The following is a 19,199-nucleotide window of genomic DNA, read 5'->3' as shown; positions in this document are numbered from 1 at the left end:
ACCCTTCCCCTCTAAAGGTACCTTCCACCTATTGTAGGTCTGTGTACCCGCTTATTTAAATGTTGTATTCTCCACTAAAATGTAAGCTCCTTGGGGCCAGGCAATGTCTTTTCCTTTCTTTGTATCCCCATCCCTTGGCAGTATATGGCACTGTATCGGGGGTTAATTAATGCTTGTTGATTGATCACATGCCTTATCACTACTTCCTCTTTTATCACTTGCTACTCAAGTCCCTTCAATATGGTTTCTACTCTTCTACTCTTAAAAACTCTTCTTTTAATTGCCAAATCTAAAGACCTTTGCTCAATCCTTACCCTCCTTAGGTTCTCTGCAATATTTCCCCTCTCCTCTTGGATCCTCTCTCCTCTGTGGGTTTTGTCACATCATTCCTTTCTTGCCTGTCTGGCCTCAGCCTCCCTAGCTAGATCATCTGTACCACACTCCCTAACCCAAGGTTCCATCCTGGGATCTCTCATTTTCTCTCTATACTTTCACTTGGTGATCTCAGCAGCTCCCATGGTTCAGTGATCATGACTAGAGAAGATGACTCCCGGATCCACATTAGCTATAGACTCTCTCCTAAGCTGCACCAAATGTCTATTGGTCATTTCAAACTGGATGTTCCCTGCACATCTGAAACTCAGCATGTCTAAAACAGAACTTATTACCTTTGCTCAAAAAAACACTCCACGGTACCATCATCATCCCAGTCACTCACGTTCCAAAGAAATCTTGATACTATCCTTGGTTCACGTGTCTCTCCACCCCACATATCCCATCATTCTCAAAATCTTGACATTTCTAGCTCCCAAAATCTATAGGTCCACATCTCTATTCCTGGCCACTCATCACCTCTCACCTGGTCTGTTACAAAAACCCTTTATCAGTCTCCTTGCCTCCAGGCTTTCCCCTCTCCAAGCTGCTGAAGTGATTTTCTTAAAGCTCAGATCTTACCCTATCACTTGTCTGCTGAATAAACTCCAATGTTCTTCCCCCTTCCTGCCTTTAGGGGAAAATATAAATATTTCTGTTCCCAGCACTTGGCACAGCACCTGCCCAGAGCAATTGCTTTATAAATGCTTTCTGTAGCTATAGCAGTAGCACATTTTTCTAAACTTGTATCCTATTCTCCTTCTGCATCTTGTGGACCCAGGTTCTCCTGGTTATAGTCTATTCAGGACACTGCATCTCTCCTCAACATGCCTTTGCACAGGCTGTGCCCCATGCCTGGAGTGCACTCCCTTCTCACGGCTGGACTCCTGCACGAAGCCTTTTCCTTGTTTTCTCTGGTACAGATTTTGTACATAATTACAATATATCCATGTTCTTCTCCTTTTCCTCCCACCCCCAGAAAGCAAACTGTAGTAGCTTAATTTCTGCCTACTTATCCCCCAGGGATTGGAAAGACATTTGGCTCGCAAGCAGTAGGCGAAATATATGTGCTTGTTCATCCAAAGGGATGAGTGACTTAAAAGGGGCGGGACTACGGAAGACGGCACTTCCGGGGTTCTCGATGCGCAGACGCAGAGAATTCCTCGCTTCCGGTGGCGGGGACGGGAAGCTGGCTGAGGCGGTGTGAGCCCGGCCCCTAGCAGCCGCTTCGGACGTCCCGAGCCCCAACAGGCCTCCTTATAGATCCCGGGCGTCTCGTCTCCGTGTAGCCCACCATGGTCCAGCTAAGTGAGTGACTGCTGGGTGAGGCGAGGCACCGTGGCCTCCTTTACCTCGGAGGAGGACGAGGGACGGGCGTAGGAAAGGTAGGGCGTGGGGAGGAGGGACCCGGCAGATGCAGCGAATCAGAGAGGTTACTGTGCGCAGGCGCAGTGGGACAAGCCCTTGGCTAAGGACTGGTCCTTAAAAGAGGCTGAGGCTTAAGGGGGCGGGGCGCTGGGCGTGCTGGGCGGGGATTGGGCAATGCGAGGCTTAGTTACGGCCCCTGACATTGACCCTGACACCGCCCCTGACACTGCCCCTGACCCTGCCCCTGACCCTGCCCCTTACCCTGCCCCTTACCCTGCGCCTTACCCTGCGCCTGTCTTCTTGGTTTCAGTCACTGTTATAGGTGAACCCTGACAGTTTCATATTCTCTGCTTGTTCTTGGCAGTCCACCGGGGGTGACTTACACCATAAGTGGTTTCAGGGTTTAGAGCAGGTAGAGAGCCCACACTTATTTAGCACCTACTGTATACCGAGCATCCTGACTTTAGCGGCTTTGGTCCCGGGGGCTTGGTTCTTGAAGGGCCAGGTAGGATGTGGATGGGCAGAGAGAGGGAAGACGCTTGGGACTGGGGCGCCGTGGGGACAGAGGGGTCGCCAACCCTGCCCAGTGCCTTTGTGAGCAGCTTCTTACCCTGACCAGATGTATTCCCGCAGCCTCCCTGCTCTGTAAAACTTACCGAGGTGGCCACGTGGCCATCCGCCTGGCACTCAGTGGCTGCACCAACAGGCCCTTCTACCGAATTGTGGCCGCCTACAACAAGCGTTCCCGAGATGGCCGCTTCTTGGAGCAACTGGGCTGCTATGACCCCCTGCCCAACAGGAATGGGGAGAAGCTCGTGGGCCTCAACTTGGAGAGAATCCGGCACTGGTTAGGCTCCGGGGCCCATCTCACCAAGCCCGTGGAGAAGCTTCTAGGTAATGCAGCCGGGTCAGAGCACCCGATACCATCTGGGTCTTGTTTACTGTTAGTAGTCATGGAAAACATCTGTGGGGCAGTCCTATGAACTTGCCCCCTTCCCCAGCTCAAGAATGGGAAACTTTAATCCTGACTCTAATTTAGGATTTTCAACTTGAAGAAGCCCTCTTATGCTGGCTTTTATAGATACTCCAGTTTTCCACTAGTGATGAGAGTGTTGAAAAGCCCAAGTTTTGAACTGTTTTCAACTGGGAGGAGTATCCCTAGTTTGAGGGGCAGGACCAAGTAATATCTAACCTCCTCCTACAATTTATTTTCCTTTTTTGAGGATGTGGATGACTGAGTGGAAAACTAAACACTTTATAATGGAGGGTGGTAGATTGAGAGGTCTCTGGACAGTCATGGGGCCCAGGTCTTAGCTGTTTCAGGGCTGACTTCCCTGTGGCCACTATGTTAGGACTTATAATGTCAAGACTCAGTGCCATTAGATAGATGCCCTAAAGAAACAATGGCTTTGTGTTTACAAGTGGACATTCTGCTGCTTTTAGGTCTTTCTGGATTTTTCCCTCTGCATCCCATGACTGTCACAAATGCGGAGAGGCTTCGACGGAAAAGAGCTCTTGAAGCCAGTTTAGCTTCTCAGGCAGTAAACACAGAGACTGGACCCAGCTGAGTGGTATGAGAGGGCTCTGCAAGTGCAGTCAAGAAGCAGTTCTTAAGGGCTTATTCATCCCAGACACTCTGCTAAGTGCTTCAAGGAATATGGTACATCTTAGTCGAAGAACTCTTTCTGTTTTGTTCTAAGGTGAATAAATGGAATTTTCAGAGCTTTGTGTGTTCTTCTGGAGCAGGGGTGGATTGGGGTAGTCATGCTTTGTAGCTGTGGGTCTAGTGTTAGGTTTGTGGAGGTTAGAGCTGGGCCTCCACGCTGGTTGCCTTTCCTAGCTTTGATATCTGGAGGAGACTGGATTTTGGCCTTGGACAGACTGGGTTAGGGTATTATCGGAGCACTGAGTCTGAAGGGTTGGAAGGGACGTCCAGAAGAGCTGGGGCAAAAATAGGATGTAATGGGAAATCTGTAGATTGAAACTGAATGGTAAGGGGCTTTAAACACCCTGCAAAGGGGTTTACATTTCATTCCAGTGGCTGTAGAGAGTCACTGAAGCTCCTTGAGGAGGGGAGGGATATAGACAGACATAATTTAGCAATCTCCATTTGAGGCTATCCAGAGGATGGGGGAAAGACTGGAAGCTGGGATTGAACAGTCCAGGATGTGGACAGCTGGCATAGATCTCAAGGTTTCCTTGTCACCTGAAAACCTGAAAAATCTTCTATCTAAAAATACTGAATATGGCAATAGAGCTGTGCAGCAAAGGAAAGCCTTCCTTGAGATTGACATCTATCCATTACCAAACTAGTCCAAATGCCTAGTATGATCCTCCAGGCCATGTTTCTACATCTTGATTTTATGAGACTTAAGCAAATGCCTTGCTGAAATCCAGAACATTTTAATAACCCTGATGCATATCAGTCTAGCAACCCTATCTAAAAGAGAAAATGAGTTTAATTTGGTGCCTTGTTCTAAAGGAAACAGGCTTCTAGTGATTACCATTTTCTCAGGTGCTCACAAACCACCAAATGAGTGACTCTAGAGGAAAATAACATCAAAACTTGAGGCACTACACATTATAGCATTTTTCTTTTTGAAAATCAGCACTTTTGCTTATGTCATAGATGACTGACAGTACTGCAGTGGCCTCATTAACAAATTCTTAGTGTGCCTTGGGATATAATTTGTCCCAGCCAAAATTCTTAAACTCATGTAGAATAACTACATGTTCCCTTGCAGTCTTCCCATCTATGCTGGGCTTCAGGGCCCACCTAATCCTGTTTTACTGTTAGTTTCCAGTATGAAGATCATTCTTGACAAAGAAGATGGAAGCAAATAGGAGTCAACTCTTTTTTTCCCTTCTATTATCTCAGGCCGCATGCTGGCCTATCCTTGTTCATCTTGCTATAACTACCCCGCCCCCCTCCCCCCCAATTTTGTTGTTAGTATTTGCCACACCTCATTCTCTGCTTGAACCTGGCTGACGGTTTTTCCTAAATGTCCATGTCACTCTTGGGTATTTGTTCTCATTTACATGTCTCTCATATCTTTTGTACATGTCTTTTTCAAATCTGAATTCATTAGAGAGTTCATTCTGTAATCACGTTGGTCTCTAACATGCCTGCTTTATCTTGAACAGCTGGAATAATTTATTCTGTTAGAATTTTGTTTTTGAGTGCATTCCCTCATTCCAAACCTTGTCCCTTTTAGCCTCTTGGACCATGAGTTAGTGCCTATCATTTTATTTTTAAAAATCTATTTTCCTAAAGCCTTTGAGACACTTCTGATTATGCCCAGGGTTCTCTTTCTTGGCTATTGTGAACTTACCACCATCATCATCAAGTATTTATCAAGCACCCACTACTTGCTAGGCATCGTGCTAAGCGCTTGGGATACAAAGAAAGGCTTTTGCCCTCAAGGAGTTCAGTCTGATGGGAGAGAGAGGATGCAAACATTTGAACACATAAGATATATACAGTATAATGGGAGGAAATCTAAGAAGAAAGGCACTAGGAGAGGGAGACCTGGAGAAGCCTCTTGCAGAAGGGATTCGAGTAGAGTCTTGCAGGAAGGCAGCAGGCAGAGCTGAGTAGGGGGAGCGTGAGTAGGGAGGTCGTGGGACCTGTCATGAGGATAACATTGTCAGGATGACAGGGGAGATGGTGCTAACCATACCCCTCACTTGTGCATCAATTCCTAGATCCTCTGGTGGAAGTAGAAAGGATACAACCTTTCACCTAGATCCACATCTGAACTTGACCAAAATGCAGCAACAACTGCTCCAGCATCACCAAGAGGTGGTGCAACCATGAAAGATTCAGGCTGAACTCTAAAAGAGGGAAGCCATATTATGAATGAACATTTATTAGCACGAGGAAAAAAAGGCTGCAAGACATAGACAGTGGGAATTAATAACCCTTGCAGTATCTACCCATGCATTGGTGGCTGGCCTGGATTGCCGTGAGAGGTTCTGGGACAAGTGGAGGAACACAAGCTGGAGTATTTCCTCATCCATTAAGGGTATTTACTGCTTTGTGGGATACTGATGCTCATATGTACTTTTTGTTCTGTTCTCAAGGGAGGCAGATGCATGTTTTGAATTGCTGTGCAGATTGTTTTAATTATAATTGTGATTTTGGTTACAGATCATCCCAGATGGCTGAAAGGACTGCCAGCAGCAAGAGGGTGGCACACAGTGAGATTAAGTATGTCAGTTTAGGATAATTGGCTCAATTTTGTTTGAAGCCTCCATTTTGTGATTTTCTTCTGTGAGATGTTTTGCTATTAGGTTGCATTCCTTTAAGTTGTTTTCATTAGTAGTCTGTTCTTTCTGGGGGTTCATATGTTATTAGTTATTTATGGAATACACGTTACCAAACATATTATGTTGAGAAAATATTGTAAACAACTTTAGTAACAGCTTGTGTTAATTAACCTACCAATAAAACTGTGTGGTTAACAAATTAGGTAAGAGGCCACCAGTCAGAATTTCAGAGTAACCAGTGGATATCTCTAGTTACAACCATAAAAGCTGGCCAGAGGTCCTTCATCAGCCTTCTTCTGAGTCATAGGTAGAAGTCCTGAAGTACTGTATGCTTGAGACTTAAGCACCCCAATCTTTTCACTGAGCAGGGTTGATTGACAGAGACTTAAGAGATGATGACCTGAGACATGGCCTCTGGCTGGGCATTGGGAAAACTTTGATATGAGCACCGTAGGAAATGATTTTTATTTTTTGTATCATTTAATAGTTCTGTTCTGTATCACTGCCCCATTTTGTCAAGCCACACTTCTCTGTTCTTGAGTTAAGCTCAGGAATGCAGTTTTCATCCAGAGTGAATTCAAAGGTGTGGTTGAAAGGAAAAGTTATTATTCATGCAAATAGTTCCTAGAACATCTGGTGGTTGTGTGTGAGCCCCAACTAGCTTAACCTGGTGCTAACCCCCCAAAAGATATGTCACCTGTCTTTCCTGTTCTTCGGCAGTAAGGAAAGATTTGATCTCCAAAGACATAGGCTGGTGGTACTGATCCCGCAACAAAAAAATTACTAGAGGCAGAAGAGTCCCGTAAGATAATCCTCTGTTGTCAGAAAGGGGTGTGATTTGCCACACCTGAATGCCAGCCCATTTAGGGCAGCAAATGGTATGTCCTGTTTGAGGAACGGCAAGAAGAGACAGTGTAACTGGGAGGCCTTCCTCACCCCCTCTCAAATCCAGTGCCTTCCCCCTGTTAATTATCTTCTGTTTATCCTACATAATTTGCTCCCCCATCAGATTGTGAGCCCCGGGAGGGCAGGGATCGTCTTTTGTCTCGTGGGAAACATCGGTGAAGGACCTTGAATGCCAGGATGGAGTTTGAACTTTTTTCATTGGGTCGTAAGATGCCATTAAATATCCTGTGGCTGGGGGGGTACCACGGTCCTAAGAGCGTGGTTCTGGACGTGTTGAGCTTGAGGTCCTGGCGGCGCTTCCGGACAGTCCAACAGAGTCCGGAGCAAAGGAGGGAAGTGAGAGCTTTGGACCCGGGCACCGTGGTCAGAGGTGACCTTCGGAGAATGTCCTAGTGGGAGAGAAAACACCAGGAAAAGGGGCAAGGGGCAAATTCTGGGAGATGAAACAACGGAAGAAAATAAAGGTGACGCGGAACCCTCCTTGATCAAGCCAACTCAAGTCTTTTTCCAGGCCTGCCCTCCCGTCAGAGCGCAACTTCAATCATGCAAACATTACGGACTGAACACGGAGTTCCCTGGGCTGGGGGTAGGGGGTGTCAGATGAACGCGGTTCCAAGAAGGCTGCAGGGAACCCGGCCCGCCTGTTTCCCCCACCGTCGAAGGTCGCGGCGGGCGGGGGGGGGGGCAGTGGGTTGTGAATAAGTAATGACGTCGGGTAATGGGCCGCCCCGTCTCCGTCTTCGGGGCCCCGTGGTGGGGGTAGAAAGGAAAGGCACGTCCGTCCCAAACTAATGCCGGCGGCACTTCTGGTAGCAGAGGACGAGCCGAGACTGAGTGGACGCCGGCCCACGGGGAGAACGTCACAACGGACGGTGGGGCAAAGACGCGGGAGACCCCCTACGGCCCTATAAAGATGGGAGGAAGCGGAGGCGGAAGAGACACAGCTCTCCCCCGCGGACGCATTTACGACAGTTCGCTGCTCTTGGCGGCCGCCGTAGCGTGTCCGCTGCGCTGCGGCTGCGCAGGAGGCCTGGCCCCGCCCCGAGCTACGTCACATCCCGCTCCGCCCCCTCGCGCCGGCAGCGGGTCCTTTTCGCGCGGGAAAAGAAAGCTAGCAGAGTCAAGCAGGCGCGAGCTTGTGGACCCCCGCCCGGGCCACGGCGGCCATGGGGCTTCTGGAGCGCTGCAAGGAGGAGTTCGGCACCGCCGACCTGTACGAGGTGCTGGGCGTGCGGCGGGAGGCCTCGGACGGCGAGATCCGGCGCGGCTACCACAAGGTGTCACTGAGGGTGCACCCGGACCGCGTGGGCGAGGCCGGCCAGGAAGAGGCCACCCGGCAGTTCCAGGTGCGCGGGGAGCGCCCCACTCCGGGACCCCTCCCGCTGCCCCGCGGCCCCAGCGTGAACGCGGCAGTGCCCGCTACCTGGTGGGTGGTGGGCCTCACTGGAGCCCCTCCCCCGTCCAGCCTCCCCTAGGTTTTCCCCCTAGGGTCGTCCCGGCCTTGGCCCCTCCAGGTACTCCCAGGGCGTGGGCTTCCCCCGCCTTGGGCTCCGGGGGCGGTGGCAGGGGAGGGGCGTCGCGCTGCCCCCTCACCACCACCCCTGTTGTCCCCTCCCGGGGCCGGGGCCGTAGGAGACAGGGGAGGGGGTCATTGCCGCCCACTATTCCCCCCAGATCCTGGGCCAGGTCTACGCGGTCCTGAGCGAGCCGGAGAAGCGCGCGGTGTACGATGAGCAGGGCGCCGTGGACGAGGAGGCGGACGGGCTGAGCCAGGACCGGGACTGGGCGGCCTACTGGAGGCTGCTCTTTAAAAAGGTACCGGCCACCCCGGGCTATTGTCCCGCCCTCGCCCCCCGGAGCCCCGACGGTCACTGATGGAGCGCGGTCACTGTTCGGGGGACCCTCCGCCGGGCTTATCCCACTCCCGGCCGGGACGGGGTCGTCTCTGGATGGGAGTTCAAGTGTCCCCTTTTTCGGACGTCTTGTGGAAACTCCATTTTTTTAGCCCACTAATTGTCCGGCGTCCAAAGTCCAAGCCTGCAGCTTAGGAGCATCCTCTGCACGCTTCCTTGGTCAAGCGCCGAGACGCCTAGACTCCCAGCTGTTGTGCTTGGCGGAGTAATGAGTATAGTTTGTGTCTATCAGACGGTACTCTTAAACATCTAAACTTTTTCTAATTTTAACCAAAAAAGCAGCTTAGCAGGTTGGAGCAGCCCTTTGTTTTTTTTAGATAACTTTGGAGGACATTAAGACGTTTGAGGAGAAGTACATCGGTTCTGAAGAAGAGCTGACCGACATTAAACAAGCCTATATGGACTTCAAGGGCGATATGGATCAGATCATGGAGTCTATATTATGTGCAGAGTACACCGCGGAACCCAGAATTCGGAACATCATACAGCAAGCCATTGATTCCGGAGAACTTCCACCCTATAAAGCTTTCCTCAAGGAGTCAAAGCAAAAGATGAATGCGAGGAAAAGAAGGGTATGTGTGGACTTTCGATGCGAGGGAAAAGGGAAACTCGAGTTTTTATTTATTGGGATAAGTACTTAACCTGCCTGTGATCTTAGTATCATTACTTAGATACTTCATGTTGTGTTTTACACTGTTTGTATAGTTGTTTGAGAAGTTTAAATAGTGAAGGAGAAAAGATAGACAGAAACATCCCCCCCCACCCCCCGAATTAATTTGTGGTTGTAAATATTTGTCTTGCATTCACTTAACTGAAATGATTTGGTAAAAGAAGATAATTTTGAAAAGATGGAAGATGTTAACTTGAATTTGCTTTTTTTTCTCAAACTACTTTTTGTAAAAGTTCTGCCTTGGGTAGTCACCACTTGCTGTATATGGTAAATTGATACTTCAGAGGAGGCACCTAGCCATCCTACTCTAACCTCACCTCACACTTTTGAGATTTCTTTTCTGGAATATTATCTGGCAAATGGACTTTATCTAGGTCTCCTAAGGGTTTCTCTGTTCCGCTGCTTTCTGCCTCTCCTTTCCAGTCTGACCTAATGCAGTAAACTTGACTAGAACTTCCCAAGTACCCTGCTTTCACTCTGACACAACCCATGAATATGAGAAATGTTCTTAATCAAAGAGAGGCAGTGTAGACAGTGTGGATAGGATGCTGGCCTCAGTTGGGAAGACATGGCTTCAGATCCCACCTCTGACATATCATGTGAGCCTAGTCATGTAATGTCAGTGCTGTAGGAAACTTACTGTAAGAGACCCTTCCTTTCAAAGAAGATGCTGATCTGCAGTAGTGGACAGGTTTTCTTTATCCAGGAGTTCCTTGTGCCCTTGAATTCCCATCAGCCCCTGTCTTTTTAGCCGAATCCTTTTATATGCTCTTAATATATGGCCTTGAAAAAAAAGGGTAGACTTGGAAGTGGGGGTGCTAAATAGGATGAACTGCCGACTCTGAGTTTAGAGTGAGTGTTAATGCAGAATTTGTTGGTCCTTTGCTTTTGTGGTAGATGTAAAGCAGAAGGCATTTTATTTGACTTGAATGTCACCTGAGTTTTGTGTTTCAGGCTCAAGAAGAAGCCAAAGAAGCAGAAAAGTCCAGAAAGGAGCTGGGTCTTGGGGATGAACCAGGTGACCTAAAAGCACTTATTCAGGTGAGTTCTGGGGCTGCCGAGGGCAGGGAGGATCCCTCCCCCTCAGGTCCATTTCTTATCTGTTGCTCTTGTTCTGAAATGTGTGTTTTAACTCTTCCAACAGAGCAGACAAAAGAATCGGGAAAAAGAAATGGACAGTTTTCTGGCTCAGATGGAAGCAAAGTATTGCAACTCTTCCAAAAAAGGAAAAAAAATAATTGACAAGAAAGGAAAAAAATGAAAGTCATGGTTTTGTTTCTTCATTGGGCCTTCCGTTTAATTGGTACTTACCCACCTACCTGGATAAAATTAGTAAAACCTTTATTATTCAGGAAAATGGGTTCTCTCTGGCCTGGACTCTCCAGATCGGTGACAGTCTCATGAGTAGTTTATTTAGCCATCACCGCAGCCCACTTTCATTTGTTATACGCTCCAAGTGTTTACTGGCAGTCTGTTGTTTCTATGAAATTTCCCTCCTGGAAGAATTTCATTTTTAGAGGATCTATATTTCCACAAGTCTTACACAAAAGGAGTTCTAAACAGCTCACCTGACGGGTAACAATGCCGCTAACCGCCAAACTACTCACTGGTGAAGAAATGCTTTGTTCTAAATATTCCCTTGCCATGTTGGTTTTCATTTATTTATAGTGAACAAGATTTGTTTCATATTTTGCACTATTTGGTGCTGGCAAATATTTCAAGAATTTTTGTAAAAAAAAAATTGGCTAAAATAAACTAGCAAAATATTTCTCTGCTACTTCTTGAGGTCTTTTAAAAACTAGCTCTCAAGGTTGTTTCCAAAAGTGATACTGGAGTGGGAGGGCTTGGTGATAGAGCCAAAAGATCTCACCGAGAGTTGAACTTGATAAGTAACTTGGACTAGTTGAAACAAGAAAACTAAGGCCTAGCCAGCATATTCATATTCACAACTCTTCTTTCAATCAGGCTTCCTCAGATACTTAGCAATTTTGCCGAGGAAATTGAATACTATGTATTTTTCCCTCAAATGTCAAGACCAAGACTTCCGTTGAAGTTTGTCACTATGGATCCTAAATCAGGGAAGTGGAGAACGCATTGTCAGTTACTCCCAGTTTCTGATCACAAACATTCTTGGTTTAGAAAATAGACTCTTTAATCGCATTCAATTAAAAAAATAGAATTTCATGCAGTTTGGATTCCTCCACCTTACACTTGAGACAACAGTAACACTGGCCATTTGTTATGAATTCAATGATAGTAAAGTAACCTTTATAGTTTCATGAATTCATTTTCCTCAGGAGATGATGTTATATAATCAGATTTAATTACCATTAAAATTAAGTGTCATGTAAACTAAATAGTTCTTGAAGATAAGCTACATCTATACCATTGTTGTGGCTAATTTTAAATTTTAAAATGCCATCAGAAAAACTCCCAAGCTGTTACCAAAGCAATCTGTTTGAGACTTAACATTTGAAAATCCCTAGTAGTTGAGAAAGCCACATAGGAATGTTCCAAAAAAGGAAATAAATGTTTCCCTCCTAGTGTTGCTGGAGAAAATTTGGCAAAATGGGAGAAAGAGTATTAGGGAAACCTGACCAATGAAGCAGAATTAGCAAGGATATAGGAAATAACAGTGTCTATGACAACTTCACCTGAAATAGAGCTTGATCAATATCACTTTAAAAAGATAAGATCTGGCAAATTGGTATATTCCAATACAGGTAAAATAAGTTATTTCTCTACTGATTCATCATGTTTTCCAGGTGGTCTTTATTACTGTCAGTTTTATCCCCAGTAAGTATCTCTCTTCCTTGAGGATCAGTCTGCCTAATTTTGGATTTCACTCTAGGAAGGATTTTCATTTGAGTGGCAGTTCAGCCTTCTGACAACACTGCCCCTGTAATGATTTCATTTGAAATTAAGAAAATCAAATTATCTTTAGGAGTTTAAATACAAGCAGAAGTGTTCTGGGGAACATGACTGCTTAATGCTATAGCAGTAAAGTAACTGCTGCTTTTCATGCACCTGCAGTTACTTCTTGAATCCTGCAGTAATTGATAATCCTGCTTTACAGACAACATAAGCAATGATTGGGGGAGGTACATCTTAGGTAAGTAAGAGCCTTTTGTCCAGTAGAATGGCTGAATTTGCTCTGAGGGAAGACAAGTGGTCCACACAATCTTTGGCATACACTGCTGTTTTTTTCCCAGTAGGAGATACAAAAATAACTCTTCATAAAGATGGTTTCAAGTTTTTCTTGTAAACAAGTTCTGCATCACGAAGCTGACTGAACACTGATTCACAAACATCTCAGATGAGCTCACAACCACCTGACCTTTGGTTTGAGTTTTGGTTTGTCCTATGGTCCCTGTCTGGTTCTAGTGACTGGTCCACCTCGACTTTGAGATCTTGCAGGTCCATGTAACTGGACACCTGTCAGACAAAGATGACTGCATTAAGTAATATTGTTAGTGGGTCTTTTAAAGTTGTAGTGCAAAACAAATTAAGCAGGGTATTTTTGATTGCCTACTGAGTACTAAGAAAGCACAAATGATACATGAATCTTACAGTCTAGTAGGAAGGGAGCTAAGACACTTGTTACCTTAGGCTGGGACATCAGAGAAAGTATTTGATGAGAGGTGGGGAGAATTACATTAAGAAATGTGAGAAACTTGTTTCCTTAGAGGGGGAGGGGAAAATAGGGTGGGGCCTTGAATTCAGTCAAAGGAAGGAGATCAGTAGATGACAAACAGCTGTGAGAAGTTTTTGATCAAGAAAGTGACAAGAGCTACCAAAGCTGTGTCTCTAGCTATGAATGGGAAGTGACAGTACAGTAAACCCTGGGAACTGCTGGATTTGGAGTTAAACCTGCTTTGAAATCCTGACTGCCATATACCATGTGAAATGGGGTGCAGGGGAAATAGGCAGAATGCCTACAGGATGTCTTTTAATTCTTTTTGAATTCTCAATCTGCCATCCTAGGATTTTAAAACATATCTGGCAACAGTGTGGGTCTGGATTAGAAAGGGGAAGAGAAGAGAGGAATGGAGAACAATTAGGTAAGAATTAAATGTTACAGATTGATAGAATTTTTCCACACAGAGTTCTTTATATCAATGAAATCACAGGTGAAAGCAAAAACAATAAAAAGATTTGGAAAAAAAAAACTCATGAGTTGTTTAAATCAAATCACATTAAAAACTTTAATAAATTAATTTTGGTCAGACTTTTATAGGATGAAATATATATATTTCAGTAATATTCTAATTGTTTGCATTGGTCTTCACTAAAATTTACCATAGATTTCTACCCCAGTAGGTGTTATGGAGATACAGGTGATTCCAAAGAAATTTATTTGTGTACCTGTAACATCTTAGTAATTAATGTAGTAATTTGTAATCATTTCCAGCTCATTTGAGCTGGAAAAATAACGTTATTTCATTTAGCCTCCAGAACAACCAAGAACATGCATTGATATATAGTACAAATGACAATAACAGACTTTCAATACATGTTGAGTTTAACTGATCATCACAAACAATATTTTTTAAACTGGCTGCTTCTGCTGAACCTCACCTATTGAATGATGGGTAATTGTCCTAACGAGGACAAGGAGAACAGAGATCATCATCTGTTCTCCTTGTCCTCGTTAGGACAATTACCCAGATGGTGGTTGTGAAAAGAACCCATGTAGGAGGAGCTAGACAGCCCTAAACTGATTCCTGTCACTCGTATGTTAATGGAATCTGTAAAAAGTAATTTTTTTTAAAATTTGAAGTTTTAATGTGGCAGCATATTTTGACAAGACAAAACTAGTTTTAGGTTTACTGCATAACTGTCCTGCCAATCATACTAATCAAAATAAATTTATGCCACTCTCTAGATAGTGATGGTGAAAGGACTGCTTTGGTGGTTTTCACTAGCTTTAACAGTTTTTAACTGAAAAAGAAAGTGTTGCAGTCCTTGTTAAATTCTATTTGAGTTTTGTAATAACAGACCTTTTACAATATGGTAACTATATATTAACTTATGTTAAATTCACTCCACAAACCAAAGTTTATATCATGTTTGTTACCCTGAAGCAAAAAACAAGCTTACCTGTACCTGCAGACCCTCTTCCAGCCCGGGACTGATTAGGATAATCAATAACAGTGCAAGAACGTCGACACTGTGTATCTGCCTTGAAGGAAAGAGTGAAAAGTAACTGAGTCTAACATCATTAAACTTTTCTCCCCACATGATAAAGATTTAATATTTTAATATATTTGGGAAGGAACATGGCTTTGAATTAGCAGAATGAGCTTCATACAGACTTTCAAAGCATATATATAAAGAATACCAGAGGCCACACTCCTATTCATAATATCTGAATCTCAAATCATTCTTACCCTAATATACATATATGTGTGTTTCTGTAATAAAAAACATATATCTATACAAAATATATAAATATGTACACATATATTTGCACTTTTTGACCTATATATGTGATTTAGTTTTTTAACTCTTCCAAGAATATTAAGTACCTGCTCATTGTCCAGTGAAATAATGAATGGGATTAGTCTGTATCAACATTATAAACCTATTTTGCTACCTAAAACCTGACTCCACACAGTTCCATCCTTTTAATCTTAATGACTTTATGAAGTTTGTTATATTGACAAGACATAACTGGTTCATAATAGGAGTCATTTCTGAATCAGGTGTTTGTTTCCAGTCAGACCATGAACTGGCTAGAGCAAAGATAAAAATCAGCATCAAGCTAGAATAAAGAATAAAAATAAGATGAAGACAACGTGTAATAGAGGCAGTGTGGTTGTGGGACAGTCACAACCTTTCAGGGCTCCAGGCAACTTTCTAGAACTAAACTGCAGAGAAGATGTTACTTGCACCGGTGGAGGGAGTTTCTTACACTAATAAAATCAAAGGTCCAGTCCCTATTCTCTGTTATCAAGGGGGAATGGATAAAAGAACAGACACTGACCCATATTATTAACCATTTCTATAGAAATTCAATTCAGGTGATCATTACATATACTACTGTGGGCAAGAATCCCTTAGAAGAAATAGAGTAGCCCTCATAGTCAACAAAAGGGTGAGAAAAGCAGTACTGGGGTATAATCTCAAAAATGACAATGATATCGTTCAACTCCAAGACAAACCTTTCGACATCACAGTAATACAACTCTACACTCTAACCACTGGTGCCAAAGAGGCCAAAGTTGCTTAATTCTATGAAAACCTACAAAATCTAGAGATAAACACAACAAAAGAAAACAGGAAATTGGAATGCTTAAGCAGAAAAGCAAAAGATAATTGGAGTAACAGGCAAGTTTGGCCTTTGGAGTATAAAATGAAGTAGAGCAGAGAGAGACTAATGGAATTTTGTCAAGATAACTCACTGGTCATGGCAAACACTCTTTCAACAACCCAAAAGGTGACTCTTACACATGGACATCACCAGATGGTCAATACCAAAATCAAAATGGTTATATACTTTGCAACCAAAAGTGGAGAAAAATCTATAATTGGTAAAAATATGATATGGAGCAGTATCAGTAATTAAGGTGGGACTTTTCTTTTACTGTTTTCTCTTTTAGCACTTACTTAATCAAGTGCCCTTTGGGGTCTGGCCTTTGTTTCTTTGATTGGATCAGGAGTCTTTGATGACTTCCTTGCCTCAAGGGAAAGCCTGGTTTACATGGGTTTGAATGACATGTTTGTGATGCTTTTAGGTCATGTGGGTTTAAGTTGCACATTGTGATGCCCTTTGACCCTGAACAAGATATATAAACCCAGAGGTTGGTGCTTTTCCTTTGGGGTTCTCACTCCCTGGAGGAGTGGCGCATAACCCTGGGCAAGCTGTTGTAACTGCCTCTCTGGCTTTGCTAACCCAGATGTTGGTTTGTATTTGCTCTGAAGCTGGTTTTCCCTCCTGACCTAAGTGAATGACATTTGTAGGTTTAATTAAAGTGAGATTGTTAACTCCTTGAAGTTGCTTTCCTTAGTATAGCAGATCAAAGAACCTGTGTTAGCAGCATTTCTGTACGCTGGTTGTTGTTGGTTTTATACAGCCACAGTAGCTGCTAGCCAAATTGTTATTACAGGAGCTGACTGAGTCTCAGATCGTGAGCTTCTTATTGCAAAATTTAGACTTAACTTGAAGTAGAGAAAACCATTGGACCATACATAGGTATGACTTAAATAACATTCCTTATTACACATGAAGAGGAGGTGATTAATGGATTAGATCTAGTAGATAGAATGCCTGAAAAACTATAGACAGAGGTTTACAATATCACATGAGGCAGTGACAACAAACATTCCAAAGGAAAAGAAGCAAGAGAGCAGAATGGCTGTCTGATGAGGCTTTACAAACAGCTGAGGAAATAAGGAAGGACAGAGGGAAAAATATACCCAACTGAATGCAGAATTTCAGAGTACAGTGAGGAGAGAGGCAAGAAGGTTTTCCTAAATGAGCAAACAAAGAAATAGAAGAAAACAACGGAATGGGACAGATAAGAGATCTCCTCAAGAAAATTAAAGATATCAAGGGAATGTTTTGTGCAAAAATAGGCATAATAAAAGACAAATAGAAGCAGGTCAAGAAGCAACAGAACTGAATGTGGAACAACTGACTGGTTTAAGATTGGAAAAGGAGTATGACAAGGGTGTATGTTGTTCCCATATTTATTTAACTTAAATGCAGAGTACATCATGCACGATGCCAGCCTGGACGAATCAAAAGCTGTAATTAAAGTTGCCAGGAGAAATAATCAACAACCTCAGATATACAGATGATACCACTCTGATGGCAGAAAGTGAAGAAGAATTAAGAAGCCTCTTGATAAGGGTGAAATAGGAGGGTGTAGAAGCTGGCTTGAAACTTAAAATTGAAAAAATGAAGATCTTGGCAACTGGTCTTATCACGTCCTGGCAAATGGAGGGAGAAGAAATGGAAGCAGTGTCAGATTTTATATTCTTGGACTCAAAGATTACTGCAGACAATAATTTGCAGCCATGAAATTAAAGGATGCTTGCTCCTTGGAAGGAAAGCTATGGCAATCTGGACTGCATACTAAAAAGCAGAGGCACCACCTTGCTGACAAAGGTGTGTAAAGTCCTCAGGGTTCTGTTTCTACTTGAGTTTGACACCACTGCCCTAGATGAATTTTGTGACTTTTTTGTAAGAAAGGACAAGGTCCTCTTAAGGTAGCATGTTGGGAGAAATTGTTGTCTAAGACAAGGATCCTGTTACCTCTGTTTTTGGTAAAACAAGGATTTGCATGGGTTGAGTTTCACTCTCAAAATAAACCTTGCTTAATAATCTTTATGCCATATATCAGTCTTAAAGCTAAATTACTGCCACAGATGATACTAAATACACACATAGGGAAGCAGATTTAATAGAGCTTCTAAAATATGTTTCTAGGACTCAGTAGCAATATTTTTCTCCTTAACTATTTTGTTTGTTTTGGGTATATTTTCCCTTGTAGATATTCCTCTTATCAAGATCTCATCCATTCATCTGTCTCATACTGCATTTTTCTGTGTGGAAATAAATAGGTGGGTCAGATCATCGCACAGGTCTGTATCATTATAATCCCAAGTTAGGGAGCAAATAGGCCAAATCCATCATTATCCTGGAACCTTCTGGTGACCCACAGTGACCAATGCTATCACCCTAGGTTGGCCCCTTCTCTAGCTCTTCAAGCTGCTGACAGAAAAGTTGGGGCTGAGCCATTTGCAGTGCTTTAGGTTAGCAGGTTATCCCTGTGGGACTCCATTTGGGCTTGAAACCTATTGACTAGGAACACTTTTCACCATTATTTTTTGTTTAGTTAATGCCAAGATTCCAAATATACTAATACAAAACCAAAGCTCTTCAGTCATCATAACTACTTGGTACTGGCTAAGAAACAGAGTCATGGATCAGTGGAATAGGTTAGGTACACAAGACACAGTAGTTAACAACTACAGCAATCTACTCTTTGATACACCCAAAGAATCCAGCTTCTCGGTTAAGAATTCACTACTTCACACAAACTGCTGGGAAAATTGGAAACAGTATGGCAGAAACAGGGCATAGACCAATATCTTACACCATATACCAAAATAAAGTCAAAATGGGTTCATGATTTAGGAATAAAGGTTGATACTATAAGCAATTTGTGAGTGCAAGGAATAGTTTACCTATCAGATTTATGGAAAAGAAAAGAATTCATGACCCAACAAGATAGGGAGCATTACAAAATGCAAAATGGATAAGTTTGATTATGCTAAACTGAAAAGTTTGTGTACAAACAAAGCCAATGCAACAAAGATTAGGAGGGAAGCAGAAAGTTTGGAGAAAATCTTTACAACCAGTGTCTCTGATAAAGGACTCATATCTAAAATATACAGGGAACTGAGCCAAACTTATAGGAATACAAGTGATCCCCCAATTGAGAAATGGTCAAAAAGACATAAACAGGCAGTTTTCAGAGGAAGATATTAAAGATATCTATAGGCATATGAAAAAATGCTCTAAATCACTATTGATTAGAGAAATGCAAATCAAAGCAACTCTTAGGTGGCACATCTCTCCTGTCAGATTGGCTAATGTGACAAAACAGGAAAATCATAAATGCTAGAGAGGATGTGGGAAAATTGGAACATTGTTACATTGTTGGTAGAGCTGTGAACTGATCCAGCCATTC

At 43.5% G+C, this 19,199-nt stretch overlaps 3 protein-coding genes across 7 annotated transcripts in view; 2 read left to right on the top strand and 1 right to left on the bottom strand.

Moving 5' to 3' along the window:
* Nucleotides 1–1,519: 1,519 nt before the first annotated feature.
* Nucleotides 1,520–3,462, top strand: MRPS16 (mitochondrial ribosomal protein S16). Its single transcript, XM_036736938.1, has 3 exons — nucleotides 1,520–1,680; nucleotides 2,374–2,634; nucleotides 3,184–3,462. Exons 1-3 carry the CDS (start codon nucleotides 1,668–1,670, stop codon nucleotides 3,306–3,308), a joined length of 399 nt encoding a protein of 132 aa, XP_036592833.1. The 5' UTR covers nucleotides 1,520–1,667; the 3' UTR covers nucleotides 3,309–3,462.
* Nucleotides 3,463–5,469: 2,007 nt separating this feature from the next.
* DNAJC9 (DnaJ heat shock protein family (Hsp40) member C9) lies at nucleotides 5,470–11,262 on the top strand. Its single transcript, XM_036736937.1, has 5 exons — nucleotides 5,470–8,261; nucleotides 8,590–8,730; nucleotides 9,146–9,400; nucleotides 10,453–10,539; nucleotides 10,643–11,262. The coding sequence occupies exons 1-5, from the start codon at nucleotides 8,082–8,084 to the stop codon at nucleotides 10,757–10,759; spliced, it is 780 nt and encodes a 259-aa protein (XP_036592832.1). The 5' UTR covers nucleotides 5,470–8,081; the 3' UTR covers nucleotides 10,760–11,262.
* A 984-nt stretch (nucleotides 11,263–12,246) lies between these two features.
* FAM149B1 (family with sequence similarity 149 member B1) overlaps nucleotides 12,247–19,199 on the bottom strand; it is a 42,232-nt gene continuing 35,279 nt past the window's right edge. For 3 of the 5 annotated variants that reach the window (XM_036734743.1, XM_036734745.1, XM_036734746.1), the window contains 2 exons: nucleotides 14,599–14,680; nucleotides 12,247–12,933 (listed from right to left, as the gene is read on the bottom strand). In XM_036734743.1, the coding sequence (XP_036590638.1) occupies nucleotides 12,860–12,933; nucleotides 14,599–14,680 (156 nt within the window). In that variant the 3' untranslated portion in view covers nucleotides 12,247–12,859. The remainder of the gene's footprint in view (nucleotides 12,934–14,598; nucleotides 14,681–19,199) is intronic. The other 2 variants (XM_036734742.1, XM_036734744.1) reach the window with 1 other exon arrangement.

Source organism: Trichosurus vulpecula, chromosome 8, assembly GCF_011100635.1.
Source record: "Trichosurus vulpecula isolate mTriVul1 chromosome 8, mTriVul1.pri, whole genome shotgun sequence".
NCBI classification, from domain to species: Eukaryota; Metazoa; Chordata; class Mammalia; order Diprotodontia; family Phalangeridae; genus Trichosurus; species Trichosurus vulpecula.
This window is presented reverse-complemented; position numbering and strand designations above follow the sequence as displayed.

Coding starts and splice junctions, on each gene's coding strand:
- DNAJC9 (XM_036736937.1), top strand. CDS start 8,082: ATGGGGCTTCTGGAGCGCTGCAAGGAGGAGTTCGGCACCGCCGACCTG. Junction 8,731..9,145: donor GGAGGCTGCTCTTTAAAAAG/GTACCGGCCACC, acceptor TGTTTTTTTTAG/ATAACTTTGGAGGACATTAA. Junction 10,540..10,642: donor ACCTAAAAGCACTTATTCAG/GTGAGTTCTGGG, acceptor CTCTTCCAACAG/AGCAGACAAAAGAATCGGGA.
- MRPS16 (XM_036736938.1), top strand. Junction 2,635..3,183: donor GCCCGTGGAGAAGCTTCTAG/GTAATGCAGCCG, acceptor TGCTGCTTTTAG/GTCTTTCTGGATTTTTCCCT.